The sequence below is a fragment of the Notothenia rossii genome, assembly GCF_949606895.1.
Source record: "Notothenia rossii genome assembly, chromosome: 8".
In the NCBI taxonomy this organism is placed as follows: domain Eukaryota; kingdom Metazoa; phylum Chordata; class Actinopteri; order Perciformes; family Nototheniidae; genus Notothenia; species Notothenia rossii.
The window spans coordinates 23,754,781-23,771,965 of NC_136906.1; the positions used below are offsets into that span (position 1 = coordinate 23,754,781).

Sequence of the window (17,185 nt, forward strand, 5' to 3'; positions counted from 1 at the left end):
TCATTTAATTAGCTAATCACAAAACTAATTATGTATACATGCCATCATGCCTTTCTGCATTCAGGCACACCAGCATTTTGAGCTAAATGCTAACCTGTTGGTTCAATCCCTCCACGAGTAGCTGGTGTTTATTTTTCATATTTATAATCCTTAACCCTACACTATTTATACATTTCCAGAGACACAGTCAAGAGTTAAAAGATTTATTTTCCATATTACAACAGACAAGCAAAAAGATTTTCAGGGAGGACTGGAAACAAATTTCAGCTTTACAAATGTAATAGAAAAATGTGAAAAATTGAGAATATCAAAGTGATTTCATAGTAAAAAAAAAAGAAAAGCCAAACACCAAGGCACTGAAAAACAAGAAGTATGTATAAAAAAACGTTTTGCTCTGTAGATAAGATTGTTGTCTGTATATCTCAAGAAAACGTACAGTACTTTTGAATATGTGTGACATGAGGTAAGCATCTGTGAGCATCCAGCACTTTCTGTGTCTGCAGTGCAACATCTTTAATAGGCCTCAGGAAATGTTCACGAGATGCGGCACATTAGGTCACAATGCTGGTTGAAAGACCCAAATGGAGCATATCATTGAATGTTACAGAAGATAGGAGTTTTGCCCGAGATCATGTGATTTGTCATGGTTAATGCAAACATGACTTTGTACACGACTCTATTGTGGCACTTTTGAAAACCACTGAAATGTTGAGCTGTGCCTTAAAGGGGAACAATCATGGTAATGTTAGCCCAAATATGATTGGATGTGTATTTTTTCTTTATGTTATCTAATAACTGTTTGCAAAAATCTTCTGTTTACCCGATGTGAATATAAAACTTTCCAGCCGATCATAGCAGATAAGCACCGGTTAATACTCACAAATACATATGAAGACTGATTCTCTAGCATACAAAGACCAGGATGAGGTGGATGGCGAGTGGGAAAATAAAGATAAACAATCCGAGTGGAACAAAAAATAAAACCGAAGGAAATTTAGCAAAACGTAAAATAACATTTCAGTCCATATATCTTTAAGGGCAGAAAAAAAACGAAGCAGTCACATTTCTTGTCTGTACCGAATAAAAAATAAATTACATAAAATGCATTCCCTGTTTAAGTCCTGACAACATTTTCACCTCCCCATTTTGTGCATCATGCTCCGCTCACTTCCTCAATGGCATTAGGATTACGGGTGAGAAAGCGCTTACTGTCTTACTCCACATCCTTAGAAATGAAAGGGGGCAGAAACAAAGAGATGCCCTTCGTGTCTAAATACAAGCTGTTCCTGTTCGACTTGTTCACTGCCATAACTTCTTTCTGTACGCTTTCAGACGTTCTTTCGTGTTCCCGTCCGCATTCCTCTCGGGCGATTCTTTCCACTCTTCTCTTCACATATCCCTCACAATTTGCGAATCACTAGAACAGTGGTGAGAACACCAGCCAAGAAAACTCCCAATGTCTGCCATGTGGGTGTGCCAAAGTGGGACCGAATACCCTCCTAAAAATCATGAAAATTAGACACAAATATTATCACATGTTCAAACAATCAGGAGATCAATTACAAAAAGACAACAAAATGATGCATGTTTATTCTTTTGGGTGGCATGTGTTAGCTAGCTTCTTACCCAGCCACCTTGCTCCCTGATCCAGTTGATCACATTTTCCTGAAGGTAGTCCATAGTCCAGCTGATTATTGTTCTGATGATGTCAGGAAGTTTGGTCACCAGAGCCTGAGAACAGTGGGAATGTTAAACACTTTAATATTAAAGTTGTTGTTAATCTATTAAATAGATGTCTAACTTTTGTTTTTAGGAAGTGAGGTACAAAAGAGCTGCTTATCTCACTTTGATGACGAGTCGACAGGCAAAGTAGAACAGTGCAACCACCCTGCCCCAGTTGAATTTTCCATCTGCAAAGATCTCAATGGCCACTTTCATAAAAATATCTTTTGAGGGACTGAGCTGGGAGTCATCTATCATCCTGTGGAGAACAACATTTAGCAATTATGAACAGGCTTATTATATAATTATTACTGATAAACAACTTGTTTATATTTCTAAGCATCACAGCTACACCAAAAGGTGCCCAGCCCGCTCTGAAAATAATACATTGAGAGTGAAAGAACATTTTTAATTACAACTGCGGTCACAGAAGTGCACGCAGTGATGAGCGGGCCCTCGCGTCCGTGCGCCTGTCGGGGAGGGCAGCCGGTCGTCCCCGTGTCAAGCAGACGCGCGCGAGTCCTCCGAAATGAGCCGTTTGTCATTTCTATAATTTTCGCGTCCCAGACTCCCAGGTCCTCCTGCAGCGACCCGGAAACGGATGTCGGCGCGCCGTCTCGAAGGAAAACTAATTTCTCTAAAGGGTCGTCGAGGATCGATTATCAAGGAGGCTGTCTGGAGGAGCCGTAACCAAGGATACACTGATTTAGAGGAGAGAGGAGTCTCTCTGGAGGAGCTATAACCGAGGGTACAAAGATGTAGAGGATAGAGGAGAGAGGAGAGAGGAGAGAGAAGAGAGGAGTCTCTCTGGAGGAGCTATAACCGAGGGTACACTGAAGTATTCTCCTGAGACGATTTCAGCCAACAGTGATGTTTAAAAGAGGCGTGACGCATGGCTGGACTTATTTCAACGAAGCACAGCTCTGCAAACTGTTCCAGTTGTGATTAGAAGTTATTTAAGATGATCAAATGTGCATCAGACTTTCCGCCCTTTACCGTTTACTCACTAATCCCGTCTCCCCTGGATGTTAGGCCAGCGTTTCCCCTACCATTTTCTTGGCGGGGCGCTGCGCCCTGCCAACGGAGCCCCGCGCCCTGCCTGAAATTCAAGGTGTTATTTATTTTTATTTAAAAATAAATAAATAATTATTTAAAAAAAAAAAAAATATATATATATATATATATATATATATATATATATATAGCACCAAATTGTAACTGAAGTAATCTATCTACGTTCACTTTTCACATTGAACATGAGCTCTTTTATTAAATAAACTAAACGCCTATGTTATTTATCCAATGTGCATGTTTCAGTGTCCACAGCCTTGCGTATTCACATTCTCCCTCCGCTCTGTTTATCAACAGACGCGAATGCACACACTCACAATCAGAGACAAGAGCAGAGGAAAGGAGGAGAACAACAGCTCTGCTGTCTGCCCATTTGTGTGTCCCCCATCCCAGTTTCAAATTCGTTTATTATTCTTTTTTAACCGCAAGCCGTTATCGTCACGGGAGAAGGACACACACAGCCTGCCCAGGTGGACGCGCGCGAACGCGACAACGAACGTAGCGTGCGCATTCTAAAAATAGCTCACAGATGGAGAGCAGGTAGTGACTCAACAAATTGCCATATAAAATGTATCCTCAGCAATGTATGACAAGCAGACTGCTTGTTTAATGTTAGACTCACACCAATAGCTCAATATGATCATAACACGATTGCTTTCATATCAGAGATCAGATGAGGTGGAGCTGCCTTCAGCAATAGAGGATGAGGCAGAGAGAAGCAGCAGCAGCACAGGGTTGCAGCAGGTATGTTATAGCTGTAGTCAGGTGATTTAAATGTATCAATGAAAGGAAGAACTGTAGGCTACATGATAAGAAGGGAATACAGTTTGAATTAAAGTAATACAGTACAGTGTAACACTGTACTGTATTACTTTTTAATGTACAAATACTTTGTTACTGTACGATATCAATAACAATAATCCACAGTTCCTCTCTCTGCTCCAGAGGATAAAAAAAAATTCCGGGTGCCCCAAAAAAAAATTCCGGGGTACCCGATCAGCACCCTGCCAAGGCAGTAAACCTAGGGGAAACACTGTAGGCTATTAATTTTTTTTATCCAACTGCTTTCATTGTGACGCGATGTTTACAGTGAGAACAGCTGCTGAGGTCAGCGCAGAAAGCACAACAGTGTGTATAATATATATCGCTCAATAATATATGTAACAGGCCTACATTACACACTTTATTTGTATACTTTAGGAGATATCTAAGTAGAGATTTTTCATGAAACCATATAGTGCTTCACATAATAAAATATACAAGGGCTGTAGCCTGATATTTATGATATGCTTTAGGAGCCGTTTGTGTTTGTTGTACAATGTGTAGGTGTGTTTTGTAGAGTGTATGTGTGTGTTGTAAATTTAAGTTAATATGTCATTGTTTTTAACATTATGCTAATTAAAAAAAGGGGGGCTTAGGGGTTCAAGGAGATAATATGTAGAGCAGGTCCACCCGAATAAGTGTGCACAATTTCAGGTCATTCAGAGTTACGGTGCAACTTTGTACATCTTTCCAAAAATGGAAATGGCCATAGGTGGCGCTAGAGAGCATGTTGGACAATTTGAACAAATTGACTCCAGAATGTTGAATTTTTCACCGATCCTTGAATCCGTGCAAAATTATACAACTTTTGAAGCGCCCTAAAGCCCTCAAAAACAGGAAACGTCAGCAGTATAATAATAAGAATTCCTAGGATAACAATAGGTTCCTCACACATCGTGCTAGGACGCCGTTGGGTCCTAGCGCTCCGTGCTCGGGTCCTAGCGCTCCGTGCTCGGGCCCTAATAAACTCTGTCAAAGCAAATACGAACACAGTCCATCTCCTTAGACCAGGGGTGTCAAATTCAAGGCCCGTGGGCCAAATCCGGCCATCGAATTCATTTTATGTGGCCCGCAAGAGCTATGAAAGAATAAAATATGTTTATTATACGGTTACATGCCGCTTTACAGGAGCACATTGTCCATAAACTACATGTCCCACAATGCAATAGTTTTGTGACATGCACACTGAAGAGACTTGCAATTATTTGCCCCTGACTTCTGCTTTCAGACGTAGTTAATTATGAAGTTATTACCCTATCCGATAATAATCCAATGCAGAGGAAATAATGTAAAATAAAACATTATTTTATATATATTAAAAATATGTATATTTTTATATAGTCTGAAAGTTACAGCCGGCCCTTTGAATGCTACTCTATAGTTGCATCAAAGGCTGCTAATGTGGCCCACGATGAAATTGAGTTTGACACCCCTGCCTTAAAAATTAAGACATCAGAGATACTTTTAAGACACATACTGTGCCTTCAACACATCAAACATAAAGCACCGTGCTACGCTGTTTGTATGCATTTAATCCACACTGAGCAAACAAGTGCTGAAGTCAAGTGCATTCGACAGAAAACTAATCAAGAGACTCTGCAGACTTTTTTTTAGGGAAAGCTAATATTGTGTAATGGACAATATAGCAAAGAGTGTATTTTATTTTTGGACCTCCGCCACTTTCTATTCCTCCTCTGAAATGTAGTGGAAGCAAGAGGCAAGATACAACATCTCAACTGGGCACAGACAGACCTCTGTGCATGTGTTAGTGACAAAGTACTTTTGATGGTGTTTACTCCAAATCCGACAGATCATTATTCATTTTAGTAAACAAACGCTTTTCTGATGATTTCTGTTCATCACTTCCAAATAGCACAACAAGATAGCTCACCTTTGAAGCTCTACATTTCCATCCAGCTCATCGCCAATCTGCTGCAGGCACTGGGCAAGCTTCTTGTGTTTAGGGTCGAGCTCTCCTCCACCCAGCTGTGCCCTGGTCACTGCAGTGTTTCCATTTCCATGCCGCTGAACTCGCTCGTAGATGAAACTACACAGGGAGAGACAGAGCGGATAGAAATAAAGTATGAAATTATAATGTGCCTTGTTTAATAATGAGACGCCCAACTGTAAAGTATATACTTACTCTTGTAACAAAACAGTTCCTACTTCCACTATCTGGTCTGCAGTATTGCCTGAAAAGACAAAGGTCAATGTTAAATCATCCAAATGCTGATAGTGTTTTACAACCAGTTTTCTCATATATTATGAAGAAATTCTAGAAATTGAAGAACATTTGCTAGTAAAACAGTACTTTTGTAATCAATTTAACCTGAATCTGATGCCACCCTTTACTATGAGTTTATTTAGATTAGCAAAACTTGAAAACATATTTTTTGTTAATCATTTGTTAGTAATTTATACACCTGTGCCTTTTATTAAGCTTGTGAGCTCGGTATACAAAGCCAGCAATACATGTCCACAGTTTTTTAGTTGTTAGCTAAGTTGATTAGGCTAACGTTAAGTCAATAAGTTAGTCAATGTTATGGCTAAGAAATACTGGAGGTCTACTAAGTCTACGAACCGATGAAACCAATAAACTTGACTTTGTCGGTGTCTTCTGAAAGCTTTGTTTCGGTTTTGTTTAAACATATTTGCTAACTCACTCTAGAACAGCTATCAGCTAACCAAGCTAACGGTATCTATACAACGCATAGTAGGTAGCATAAGCTAACGCACTGCTAACGTTTAGGTTAGCTGACTTGCTAACCTCAGTTCAGCTAATGTTTCTGATAACAAGCAAACAAACCACAAGAACAAATTAATAGATAGTTGTTCAAATGTGAGATTATCTTTGTCTACCAAGGTGTTGGTGACGCTGTCAGAGTAGGTTTCTATACAAAATATCGCTGTTTCCAGCTGCTACCTTTATCGCCTCCTCCCCGGTGCGATGCCATCTTGTTGTGTGTTTACTTCAACCGCTGGCGCTTACGTACAATCATGTGACGCATTGTTATGTTGTCAGGGAATTTTAGAGATGGAAATATAGAACATAAGAAATAGATATTTAATATTCAATTCATTCCCAGGTTAAATGAAAAAATGTCAAAGGAGATCGATCCAACTAAATAATTATTAATATTACATGTTATTGTGAACTAATGTTTTTTATTAAGGTGTAACGTTTGGTATAAATATATGTTTCCATTGTGAATCAGTGCAGTCTTTATGTGGTGATATGCAGAGCTGGGAATCTTACCAGTCCAGGCAGATGAAGTTGTCACTCTTGACAGTGAAGACAGGTTAAGTGTTTGTGTTCTTTGATTACTTAACTATCTATTTGACTCGGTTTCTTAAATAGCAAAACGTCTGAGAAGACATCTCGATGAATGAAAGAATACTTCAAAATAAATGAATAACGTTTAAAGGAAAAATGTAAAACGTAGCCTAAATCTCTCTCATACAGTGTCATTTTTTTGTTTGTACACATGATATTACCATTTAAATGGTAGGTCTAATTTTTGGAAATTAAGTTCTTCAATATGTCCATACGCAATATATAATTATCTATGGATTTTAGTGTGATTTTTAAAGTATGATCAATACGAAAAAAAATGTTAGCCTCGCCTTTTCAATCGTCACTTCCTGTGTGTCGCGGTCTTTAGTCCGTCGCGCGCATCTTTAGGCCTCTTTACGACTCGGCAGGCAAAGATGGCGGATGCACAAGTACGTTTAGGAAAACGGCGTGGTGACTTTAAAACGATATTTTTACGTCTTACTAAACACATTTACCGGTTTACATTAAGTATGTGCGTTTACAAGTCATTTAAACACGTTTTGAGCCGTTTTAAACCACAATTAGACTTTAAGAAATGCCATTTGTTGTTGCTGTTCTTCATACCCTCGTGCAACGTTGGACTAGCCGCGATGCTACTCGGTTAGCTTAGCCTGCTACAACTTAACATTCTTTATGAACGACCGATTGCTTTGTATATAGTGCAAACGGCAATATGGAACCGTTTTTACTCAACGTTAATAATATGTATTAAATGTTAAGGGACTTTTATCCCTTAGGAGGAAGTACATGTTGAACTTGTGTCGGCTATTTAGCAAGGCCGGGTGGTGGCGTTTGAATGTATTGTCTCAATGCTTCCCTGTTCCTGCTTATCCCAGTTTTAAGTTGTTGTTCTCCTTGTTCCACAGACCGAGAGGGCTTATCAGAAACAGCCCACTATCTTCCAGAACAAGAAGCGTGTTCTGGTCGCTGAGGGTGCCAAGGAAGTCAAGGAGAAGCTCCCCCGCTACCACAAAAGTGTGGGTTTGGGCTTCAAAACACCAAGAGAGGTAACTTGAATTGTCCCAAAAAATATAAAATCTAGTTTTAAGCTTAACTTTTTAGGTAGCTGCAAATGATGTTTTTCTCACGATGGTCTTCCTAGCCCTTTAGGGTCCTGACGATAATGCCTTATGGCAATGCTGATGCAGTCTCAAGATAAAATGATTTAATTAAGCCAAGTAATATGTATAGTGATAAATGGTATTGACTGTTCCATTTTTTTCCCCCCATCAGGCTATCGATGGCACTTACATTGACAAGAAATGCCCCTTCACTGGAAATGTGTCCATCCGTGGCCGCATCCTCTCTGGTAAATGTAACATTTGACACTCTACTTGCAAAAGTCAATTGGCAATGGCTTTGGGTGCTGCAACATATCACTTGCTGTCAATTAAACACAACAGCCCAATACAATATACAACTGAACATACAGAGTCCTAGAAAATGTATTTTACAGTGTCATACACTCAATCTGGAGATGTGATGTACAACGAAGAACACATTGTACATTTAATGCTAGCAAATGTAGTTTAAATTCAGTGATACACAGGTTACAATGTCCAGCCTGATACTGTGTGTATTACACTGACTGCAAATCAACATGCCCTTGTACAGGTGAAGCAACCCAAGCAAGAACCAGTCTATACAGGGTAACTTGCCACAAACTGTATATTGAATTTTCCGGTCGCTACTACAAATGATGTTTTCTCACGATGGTCTTCCAAGCCTTCTAGGCGCTGACGATAATGCCTTATGGCAACACTGATGTAGTAGAGTGACAATCCTATTAAATGGGCATTGATTGGATTCTTCATTGCATTATGTATAAAATTCAATCCTAACCATATTTCCTTTTGTGCTCAAACAGGTGTGGTGACCAAAATGAAGATGCAGAGGACCATCGTTATCAGACGTGACTACCTGCATTACATCCGCAAGTACAACCGTTTTGAGAAGAGGCACAAGAACATCTCTGTCCATCTGTCACCTTGCTTCAGGTACAACACTGCCCATAATATGCTTATAATTAACAGTTTCTACAGTTATAGAAAACATGGAGCACCCAGAAATGTAAATAATTGTGACAAACCCATTTTCAAATGTCTGAAATAGTGCCGTAATTGTTTCCTTATTGGGCTCAAGTTATCAATGTTTTCTACCCACAATATACTTATCCTATTCAACATCTGTTAAATGGTCAGTCCCAGTAACAGCCAAAAGTAGAACATGAACTGCTGCAAATGATGATTTTTCTCACGATGGTCTTCCTAGCTCAAGAAGCTGTGACGATAATGCCTTATGGCAAACACTGATGCAGTCTGATTTTAATTGGAACATCCTATTTAAAGATGTATACATCTTTATTGACTTGTTCATGGAAAAAGGTTACCCAACCACCTATTAATATCTTTATGTTGGTGCTTCTCTACAGAGACGTCTCAGTTGGAGACAACGTCACCGTTGGAGAGTGCCGACCACTCAGCAAGACCGTGAGGTTCAACGTCCTCAAAGTGATGAAGGCTGCAGGCGCCAAGAAGCAGTTCCAGAAGTTTTAGGTGTGACTGTGAACAGGATGGCAGCTGGTGCTTGCTGCCTGTTTCACTGTCAAATAAAAAAAATCTTGTTTAAATTGCCTTTTTGATTAGTCATCATTTTCTTCGGGTTTCAAACTAAAGGTTATATGCTACAATCATATGTTCACATTTACTGTTTTTTTCCCTAATTAGTTTTCTGGTTTGACTTAAACTAATTTTGTGGTACACTTATGAGTTGGTGTGTGATGAGGGTAATATTGAATAATTCAAAAATAATTGTTAAATGGGAGGGAAGGTTTGAAGGCTTGGATAATTAGAAGTTGAATTGATAAACTGGGAATATAATTTAAGGTGAAATATAATTTTGGACACTAAATCACAATTAAGAATATCAAAGTCTTCACATTGAACCTTTTATGAAGAAAAGAAACTAAGAATCAACTTTTTCCCCACTTGTAGCGGTGAAATACCTAATTTACCTAACATTTGGTAAACTTTGTTAAACCCTTTTCATGGATTATCAAACTCCATAAGAAGCTACCAAACATGAATCGGCAGCAATAATTTACTAAAGTTATTTCTTTAACTGTCCCGGTCGGGGTGGCAGTGCCCCCCTGAAAATGGGAGAAGAAAAAAAACTTAATGATTTCTTGGCTAAAATAAGAATAAACAAGTTTAAATCATATGTTGTTGGTTGCGATCATAGTCTAAAGATTTTGGGATTATTGAAAATTAAATGGCTCTCTTTCATATGAGTGTTGAGAGCTGTATACATAAATTCATTTTGTGCTCATAGTGCACCAGATTGATGCATGTAACTTCAACATACCCCCGGACCCACCTAGAAGAGGTAAGGTCCACCCCCAAATAAAGCAGGTTAAAATAATTAAATTGCATACATGTTATTTTTGTAAACACTGAAAACGGGTTCCACAGACCCAAACAGCACACAAAGGTTAAAGGTCAGCATATAATGTTAAAATGTGCTAAATATATACACTGCAAAAAACAAAAGAAAGAGGAGTAAAAGTAGCTCACGACTTGTTTTATTTTTTGAAAGTAGCTCTCATCCTAAAAAATGTTGGAGACCCCTGCATTAGAGCGTACAAACTGTAACTATAAGTATCTGAAATAAATGTGTACTGAAACAAATACCAATAACTGTATTGCATTGTTTTCTTATTCGCAATTACTTCATACTGTCTTTGTCTTTTTCGTCCTGCATTTATTGTGCCCCCCTCAGAAAATAACTGGTCCCAGCCTGGCCCCCCCCAGTCAAATTGGTCATTGGTCTAGAACCGCCACTGGTCCCAGTATCTTTTGTCTTTGATAACCCTCCAACAAAACCTTTTCACAGAATAAAGCAGTATCGAAGTTTCAAAACCAATATGAAATGCAGAATTTGCAAGGAACTGAAATGTTCCCACTCACCTTAAACCCTGATAAAATTCAGTTTTTAAGGAAATCTGACAACTGGGATGTTAAGATAAAGTAAGATCATTGCAGCCTAACACTAAAGTGAATGCATAATTAAATCATTAGTTTTACCATGTGACATAATTTGCTAAATTGGGAGTAAAGCTAACAAAAGTAAACAAGATGCAAGTTCATAACGTGTTACAACGTTCTTATTAAAGGGGAGGTAGACCAGGGACAGTTGTAACACGGGACTGTTGTAACGCCTTCAATATCTCCAATCAAAAACAAGAGTTGAGTGATGGAATGACATGATACACACTCATGTACAGTAGGTGGCGGTATGCAACTAAAAGCTGTTTGCGATCCGGCATTAAAATAGAGAAGAAGAAGAAGAAGAAGCTAGAGAGATGACACTCACTCTGCACGTGCTCAGTTAGATCGAAAAATCGCTGTGAAAAGAAGGAGCCACGTTTAAATCTCTCGGGAAAGATATCAGCAAAAGTGTGCCTCTATGCTACTCGGTTAGCTTAGCCTGCTACAATTTAACATTGTTTATGAACGACGGATTGCTTTGTTTAAAGTGCAAACGGCCATATTGAAGCGTTTTTACTCATTACGTTAATAATATGTATTTCAGGTTACGGGACTTTTATCCCTTAGAAGGAAGCAAATCTTGAACTTGTGTGGGCTACTTAGCAAGGCCGGGTGGTGGCGTCTGAATGTATTGTCTCAATGCTTCCCTGTTCCTGCTTATCCCAGTTTTTAACTTGTTTTTCTCCTTGTTCCAGAGACCGAGAGGGCTTATCAGAAACAGCTCACTATCTTCCAGAACAAGAAGCGTGTTCTGGTCGCTGAGGGTGGCAAGGAGGCCAAGGAGAAGCTCCCCCGCTACCACAAAAGTCTGGGGCTGGGCTTCAAAACACCGAGAGGTAACTTGAATTGTCCGGAAAAATATGAAAACTAGTTTTAAACTTAACTTCTCGTAGCTGCAAATGATGTTTTTCTCACGATGGTCTTCCTAGCCCTTTAGGGTTCTGACGATAATGCCTTATGGCAATGCTGATGCAGTCTCAAGATAAAATGATTTAATTGAGCCAAGGAAAATGTAAGTGATAAATGGTATTGACTATTCAATTTTTTCCCCATCAGGCTATCGACGGCACTTACATTGACAAGAAATGCCCCTTCACTGGAAAAGTGTCCATCCGTGGCCGCATCCTCTCTGGTAAATGTAACATTTGACACTCTACTTGCACAAGTCAATTGGCAATGGCTTTGGGTGCTGCAACACATCACTTGCTGTCAATTAAACACAACAGCCCAATACAATATACAACTGAACATACAGAGTCCTAGAAAATGTATTTGTGTCATGCACTCAATCTGGAGATGTGATGTACAACCAGGAACACATTGCACATTTAATGATAGCGAATGTAGTTTAAATCCAGTGATACACAAGTTACAATGTCCAGCCTGATACTGTGTGTATTACACTGACTGCAAATCAACGTGCCCTTGTACAGGTGAAGCAACCCAAGCAAGAACCGGTCTATACAGGGTAACTTGCCACAAACCGTATATTGAATTTTCATGTCACTACTACAAATGATGTTTTCTCACGATGGTCTTCCAAGCCTTCTAGGCACTGACGATAATGCCTTATGGCAACACTGATGTAGTAGAGTGACAATCCTATTAAATGGGCATTGATTGGATTCTTCATTGCATTATACTTAAAATTCAATCCTAACCATATTTCCTTTTCTGCTCAAACAGGTGTGGTGACCAAAATGAAGATGCAGAGGACCATCGTTATCAGACGTGACTACCTGCATTACATCCGCAAGTACAACCGTTTTGAGAAGAGGCACAAGAACATCTCTGTCCATCTGTCACCTTGCTTCAGGTACAACACAGCCCATATTATGCTTATAATTAACAGTTTCTACAGTTATAGAAAACATGGAGCACCCAGAAATTAATACAATTTTAATTGAAAAAAAAGATATATACTTGTCCTATTCAACATCTGTTAAATGTTCAGTCCCAGTAACAGCCAAAAGTAGAACATGAACTGCTGCAAATGATGATTTTTCTCACGATGGTCTTCCTAGCTCAAGAAGCTGTGACGATAATGCCTTATGGCAAACACTGATGCAGTCTGACTTAAATTGGAACATCCTATTTAAAAATGTATACATCTTTATTGACTTGTTCATGGAAAAAGGTAACCCAACCACCTGTTAATATCTTTATGTTGGTGCTTCTCTACAGACACGTCTCAGTTGGAGACAACGTCACCGTTGGAGAGTGCCGACCACTCAGCAAGACCGTGAGGTTCAACGTCCTCAAAGTGATGAAGGCTGCAGGTGCCAAGAAGCAGTTCCAGAAGTTTTAGGTGTGACTGTGAACAGGTGTAAAACTAGTTTTAAACTTAACTTCTCGTAGCTGCAAATGATGTTTTTCTCACGATGGTCTTCCTAGCCCTTTAGGGTTCTGACGATAATGCCTTATGGCAATGCTGATGCAGTCTCAAGATAAAATGATTTAATTGAGCCAAGGAATAGTAATAAATGGTATTGACTGTTCCTTTTTTTTCCATCAGGCTATCGATGGCACTTACATTGACAAGAAATGCCCCTTCACTGGAAATGTGTCCATCCGTGGCCGCATCCTCTCTGGTAAATGTAACATTTGACACTCTACTTGCAACAGGGCAATGGCTTTGGGTGCTGCAAAATATCACTTGCTGTCAATTAAACACAACAGCCCAATACAATATACAACTGAAAATACAGAGTCCTAGAAAATGTATTTTACAGTGTCATACACTCAATCTGGAGATGTGATGTACAGCCAAGAACACATTGCACATTTAATGCTAGCAAATGTAGTTTAAATCCAGTGATACACAGGTTACAATGTCCAGCCTGATACTGTGTGTATTAGGGCTGTACCCGAATATTCGTTCGTTGGAGCACTATTCAGGTTTCAATTTCTTTATTTGGATATTCGTTTTGTTTGTTTTTTCCCCGTTTTTTTTTTCAAATAGAATTGGTTGAAATCTCCCATATCAATGTAAGAGCTTGTGCCTCTTCGGGGGGTGCTAACACTTAACCATAAACGTTATCCTTTACATTCTCTGTCTTTATATGTAAATATGACTTTTCTCCGTCACGTTGTTTCCAAAGCAGCAACAACAACTTCCTGTCAACAGTGCTACCTCCTTCAAAAATAAAAGCATGTCCATAAATAGGAAGCCAAGCCAAATGACACTTAAAAGACATATAAAACTGCAACGAAAGTAACAAACACAATGCGATATCCTTTTCAATTTCAAAGAACACAAATTGGGTTACATTAACAAATAACTATAAAACAACAATACTGTAGAACAGGGGTGCACAACCTGTTTTGAACCGAGAGCTACTTTTAAAGTTGCCAGTCTGCTGAGATCTACCAGTCCAAATAGAGGCGTAGCCATTACTGACAGCCTACTACCAGGTAAATACACACTTCTACTTGTATAAAACTGACCTTTGTACGATTAATACTTCATAAAATACTGCAGATCCTTTATCTTACCTCTTTCTAATCTACACAGTCAAGTATTTAACTGAAGTTACACAACAGTGTTGTTGATACAGAGTTGGAGTTTATTCACACGTCACATACTACAGTGGGTAATGTTTTCAAGAAACTTTGAACAGTGCTGCCACATATGACACAGGGAAAAAAGAAAAGACTCTGAACCCTTTCTTTGCCATTATATAAAAATAGTGTTGCTACAAAAGTATAAATTAAGCTTACTAATAAGACAGCTCAGATCTGAAGCTACACAGGAATCTGCAGCCAAAGTGCAATAAAAATGACAAAATTAATGAATCAAACCCATTTTTTGTTGCATTTTAGTAGAGTATAAAAATAAATGCCTTTTTTTAAAAATAGGATGCAAGCAACACTAGTTTCTTAACCTGAATTGATAATAGACTATAATCAATTTAAGTTTGCATTCTTATACCATTTTGTACAATAATTATAATGAATAAGTTCAAACAAACTAAAACTTACAGCTGATTAATAACGATATCTAACTTGAGTTTTTATCAAAAACCTGTTGAAATGCTACTGTTGTTTTTACTGTCCCCCAAAAGTGCGTCGCAGCCTCCAGGAATGCTTCTTTCACAACTTCGCCGTCTTTGAAAGACTTCATGTGTTTCACAAGAACGTGACTGACACGATAAGATGCTATGGTAGCAGCCTTGCTCTTGTTGTTGGGCCTGGTGAAAATGGACTGCTGTGCATTTAGCTGTCCTTTCAGGCCCCTCCCCTTTTGGGAGCGTAGGGCAGAATTAGGAGTGAATTCCGTCTCGTAGCGTTTGTGCACTGTTTTGAAATGCCGCTCCTAAATTACCCTTCTTCGATAAAGCCACGCTCGCATTGCAGATGAGACAGATGGACTTTGAATTGGAATAGATACAAAAATAAGCATCCTCCCACTCGTAGTGAAAATGATATATTTTGGGCTTTTTTGCTTCTGCCATAATTGCGGTCTTGTGTGTGAGCGGACATATCCGGAGCCCAAAAAATGGTATTCGGGACAGCCCTAGTGTGTATTACATTGACTGGAAATCAACATGCCCTTGTACAGGTGAAGCAACCCAATCAAGAACCAGTCTATACAGGGCAACTTGCCAAGAACCGTATATTGAATTTTCCTGTCGCTACTACAAATGATGTTTTCTCACGATGGTCTTCCAAGCCTTCTAGGCACTGACGATAATGCCTTATGGCAACACTGATGTAGTAGAGTGACAATCCTATTAAATGGGCATTGATTGGATTCTTCATTGCATTATGTATAAAATTAAATCCTAACCATATTTCCTTTTGTGCTCAAACAGGTGTGGTGACCAAAATGAAGATGCAGAGGACCATCGTTATCAGACGTGACTACCTGCATTACATCCGCAAGTACAACCGTTTTGAGAAGAGGCACAAGAACATCTCTGTCCATCTGTCACCTTGCTTCAGGTACAACACTGCCCATAATATGCTTATAATTAACAGTTTCTACAGTTAAAACATGGAGCACCCAGAAATAAAAAAAACATTTTCTAATGTCTGAAATAGTGCCGTAATTGTTTCCTTATTAGGCTCAAATTATAAATGTTTTCTACCCACAATATACTTGTCCTATTCAACATCTGTTAAATGTTCAGTCCCAGTAACAGCCAAAAGTAGAACATGAACTGCTGCAAATGATGATTTTTCTCACGATGGTCTTCCTAGCTTAAGAAGCTGTGACGATAATGCCTTATGGCAAACACTGATGCAGTCTGATTTTAATTGGAACATCTAAAAAATGTATACATCTTTATTGACTTGTTCATGGAAAAAGGTTACCCAACCACCTGTTAATATCTTTATGTTGGTGCTTCTCTACAGAGTTGTAGACAACGTCGTTGGAGAGTGCCAACCACTCAGCAAGACCGTGAGGTTCAACGTCCTCAAAGTGATGAAGGCTACAGGCGCCAAGAAGCAGTTCCAGAAGTTTTAGGTGTGACTGTGAACAGGACGGCTGCTGTTGTTACCTGTTTCACTGTCAAATAAAAAAAATTGCCTTTTCGATTTGTCTAATAATTTTCTTTGGGTTTTAATCTACTAAACTAAGGTTACGTGCCACAATCATATGTTCACATTTACTGTTTTTTCCCCCTCATTAGTTTTCTGGTTTGAATGAATAAACTTGTGTTGTGGTACACTTATAAGTTGGTCTGTGATGAGGGGTAATATTGAAAAATCCCAAAATAATTGTTTAAAAATGGGAGGGAATTTGGAAGGTTTGAAGGCTTGGATAATTAGAAGTTGAATTGATAAACTGGGAATATAATTTAAGGTGAAATATAATTGTGGACACTAAATCAGAATTAAGGATATTAAAATCTTTACATTGATCTTATGGAAAACTACAAATCTACTTTTTCCACTTTGTAGTGGTGCAATATTTCCTAACATTTGGTGAACTCTGTTAAATAATTTGAATGGATTATTAAACTGTATTAGGCTACCAAATTTAATTCTGCAGCAATGATTTACTAAAGTTATTTCTTGAGCTATGTCCCAGTATCTTTAGTCTTTGATAACCCTCCAAAACCGTTACACAGAATGAAGTATCAAAGTTCCAAAACCAATATGAAATGCAGAATTAGCAAGGAACTGAAATGTTCCCATTCATCTTACACCCTTATAAACTTCAGTTTTTAAGTGAACTCTTAAG

The 17,185-nt window shown here is 38.7% G+C and overlaps 4 protein-coding genes across 4 annotated transcripts; 3 read left to right on the top strand and 1 right to left on the bottom strand.

The window, feature by feature from the left end:
• Positions 1-189: 189 nt before the first annotated feature.
• baxa (BCL2 associated X, apoptosis regulator a) lies at positions 190-6,648 on the bottom strand. The gene is made up of 6 exons (XM_079646063.1): positions 6,539-6,648; positions 5,759-5,807; positions 5,507-5,662; positions 1,846-1,981; positions 1,627-1,731; positions 190-1,499 (listed from the first exon to the last, which is right to left on the bottom strand). The coding sequence occupies exons 1-6, from the start codon at positions 6,567-6,569 to the stop codon at positions 1,401-1,403; spliced, it is 576 nt and encodes a 191-aa protein (XP_079502189.1). The 5' UTR covers positions 6,570-6,648; the 3' UTR covers positions 190-1,400.
• Positions 6,649-7,272: 624 nt separating this feature from the next.
• On the top strand, positions 7,273-9,578 carry LOC307016760 (small ribosomal subunit protein uS17). Its single transcript, XM_079646064.1, has 5 exons — positions 7,273-7,338; positions 7,816-7,956; positions 8,183-8,258; positions 8,817-8,946; positions 9,381-9,578. Exons 1-5 carry the CDS (start codon positions 7,324-7,326, stop codon positions 9,502-9,504), a joined length of 486 nt encoding a protein of 161 aa, XP_079502190.1. The 5' UTR covers positions 7,273-7,323; the 3' UTR covers positions 9,505-9,578.
• Positions 9,579-11,291: 1,713 nt separating this feature from the next.
• On the top strand, positions 11,292-15,871 carry LOC307015487 (small ribosomal subunit protein uS17-like). Its single transcript, XM_079644129.1, is given in 8 exon segments — positions 11,292-11,423; positions 11,691-11,826; positions 11,828-11,831; positions 12,052-12,127; positions 12,682-12,811; positions 13,180-13,303; positions 13,511-13,586; positions 15,810-15,871. Coding segments are annotated over 6 exon segments (480 nt in total). The 5' UTR covers positions 11,292-11,413; the 3' UTR covers positions 13,511-13,586; positions 15,810-15,871.
• Positions 12,769-16,534, top strand: LOC307015488 (small ribosomal subunit protein uS17-like). Its single transcript, XM_079644130.1, has 5 exons — positions 12,769-12,811; positions 13,180-13,274; positions 13,511-13,586; positions 15,810-15,939; positions 16,354-16,534. The coding sequence occupies exons 4-5, from the start codon at positions 15,824-15,826 to the stop codon at positions 16,463-16,465; spliced, it is 228 nt and encodes a 75-aa protein (XP_079500256.1). The 5' UTR covers positions 12,769-12,811; positions 13,180-13,274; positions 13,511-13,586; positions 15,810-15,823; the 3' UTR covers positions 16,466-16,534.
• The last annotated feature ends 651 nt before the right edge of the window (positions 16,535-17,185 follow it).